General features: G+C 54.8%; 1 protein-coding gene across 1 annotated transcript; it reads right to left on the reverse strand.

Moving 5' to 3' along the window:
• Nucleotides 1-460: 460 nt before the first annotated feature.
• On the reverse strand, nt 461-1,444 carry LOC129783393 (olfactory receptor 14A16-like). Its single transcript, XM_055793369.1, has one exon. The coding sequence runs from the start codon at nt 1,397-1,399 to the stop codon at nt 461-463; it is 939 nt and encodes a 312-aa protein (XP_055649344.1). The 5' UTR covers nt 1,400-1,444.
• Nucleotides 1,445-2,439: the final 995 nt, after the last annotated feature.

The following is a 2,439-nucleotide window of genomic DNA, read 5'->3' on the forward strand; positions in this document are numbered from 1 at the left end:
CACCGTCACAGAGTGCCCGTTGCCTGCCCCTGCCTGCGCTCACAGGACTGCCACGCAGCACGGCGGTGACCAAGCTGCCAGAGCACTCAGGCCTTACACCAAGGCAGGGGGTCAGAAGGAGAGTGTGGAAGTGGAAGGAGGACAGCACTGGAGAGCCAAGGGCTGGTGTTCCCTGGTACTGCTGCCATGCCAGGAACCTTTTCCCCTCTGTCTGTGGACACAGGAACAGTCCCTGCAGCTCCAGAAAGGCCTTGGAAGGAAGAATCCCAGCAAAAATAAAGTTGCCTAATGGCCCTTTGGCTTTGTTAGATGAGGAGAGAGCAGGGCACCTTCAGAAAAGAAAATCACAGAAGGAATTAGAATGGGGACGATACCTTTGTCAGAAATGAAATACCACAAGTAACTACAAAAAATTCAGAAGACAGTCTGGGTCTGTGATGAACTACATTATAAATGCTATTCATAATTTTATTCCTTCAGAACATCCAGTTATCATTTTGCACATTGCACCCTTCAGCTCCTGGTTCCTCAGGCTGTAGATGAGGGGGTTCACTGCTGGAGGCACCACCGAGTACAGAACTGCCACCACCAGGTCCAGGGATGGGGAGGAGATGGCGGGGGGCTTCAGGTGGGCAAACATGCCAGTGCTGAGAAAGAGGGAGACCACGGCCAGGTGAGGGAGGCACGTGGAAAAGGCTTTGTGCCGTCCCTGCTCAGAGGGGATCCTCAGCACAGCCCTGAAGATCTGAACGTAGGACAGCATGATGGAAACAAAACATCCACAGGCTAAACAGGAACTAATCACAATAAGCCCCACTTCCCTGAGGTAGGTGTGTGAGCAGGAGAGCTTGAGGATCTGTGGGATTTCACAGAAGACCTGTCCCAGGGCATTGCCTTGGCAGAGTGGCAGTGAAAAAGTATTTGCTGTCTGTAGGAGGGAGTTGAGAAACCCACTGGCCCAGGCAGCTGCTGCCATGTGGACACAAGCTCTGTTGCCCAGCAGGGTCCCGTAGTGCAGGGGCTGGCAGATGGCCACGTAGCGGTCATAGGCCATGACGGTGAGGAGAGAACACTCCGCTGAAAGGAAAAAGACAATCAGGAAGAGCTGTGCAGCACATCCTGAGTAGGAGATGTCCCTGGTGTCCCAGAGGGAGTTGGCCATGGCTTTGGGGAGAGTGGTGGAGATGGAGCCCAGGTCGAGGAGGGAGAGGTTGAGGAGGAAGAAGTACATGGGGGTGTGCAGGTGGTGGTCACATACTACAGCAGTGATGATGAGTCCGTTGCCCAGGACGGCAGCCAGGTAGATGCCCAGGGAGAGCCAGAAGTGCAAGAGCTGCAGCTCCCGCATGTCTGCCAATGCCAGGAGGAGGAACTGGGTGATGGAGCTGCTGTTGGACATCTGCTGCCTCTGGGCATATGGTCCTGTCACAGGAGAAAAAGACAGCGATAATTTATGGGAGACTTCTGCAAGCACAATCAAAGCCATTTCCCACAGACCATCCCCCCGTCACACACAGACATCCCTCTCTTTTCTCGGAGACCTTCCTGCAGCTGTGTGGCTGCAGCCCTGCTTGGTGCTGGCCGTGTGGGTGATGAAGAGCAGGGCATCTGCCCACGGGCTCTTGACCAGCCAGCCCCACTCTGCAGCAGTGGGTGGGGGCAGGGACCAGTCCTGGTGTTTAACTTTGTCCTCTGAAACCAGTGCCAACGCGGAAGGGCTGGTCAGCGTCTGCAGCGCCAGTGCTAAGGAACGGGAAGGGTGAAGGCATTGTAAGAGAGCTTTAGTTTTTTTCACAGCTCCCCCCCATCTCTCCTGTTGAGTATTTTCAGATGTCAGAAAAGCAGAGCATTTTTGCTGCCCTCCGGGGGAACAGAGTGAGGTCTGTGAGGCAAGAGGATTGCCTGTGGGTGAGTGCCCAGTGAGGGGAGGTGGTCTGTCCTTCTGGTTCCCAGTTTCTGTGGGCTTGCACCTTCCTGAGATGAATGGTGGCCACACTCCCATGTTACCCTGAAATACCACAAGGCACTGCTGAGAATGGTCTGACCCACCACAGACCAGTAAAGGTTGTAGACTTTCATCAGAACTCAGCATCCCACCCACAGCAAAGGATACACAGCTCATTTCACCCACCCCAGCAGTGTTTTCTCCATCACAGAAACTCTACGCATCTACGTGGGGCTTTCAGATCGCTAATGGGTGCGAGGGGACAGGTTTCCATTCTGGAGGGCAACTCGCTGCTTGGAAGGGAACTTCAAGGAGGTAGCCAAGTGCCCTAACAAGAGCATCAGGTTCAGGGAGAACCAGCCCCTTGCCCAGCCCCACATAGGGCATTGCCCACAGCCCCACGGGTGAGAGGAAAGCTGGGACACTTGTTCCCATGGACACACCTGCAGGAGAGGGCCCACAAGGTCAGAGTGTGACTCTGCAGCTGAAACACC

Source organism: Falco peregrinus, unplaced genomic scaffold, assembly GCF_023634155.1.
Source record: "Falco peregrinus isolate bFalPer1 unplaced genomic scaffold, bFalPer1.pri scaffold_40, whole genome shotgun sequence".
Classification (NCBI taxonomy): domain Eukaryota; kingdom Metazoa; phylum Chordata; class Aves; order Falconiformes; family Falconidae; genus Falco; species Falco peregrinus.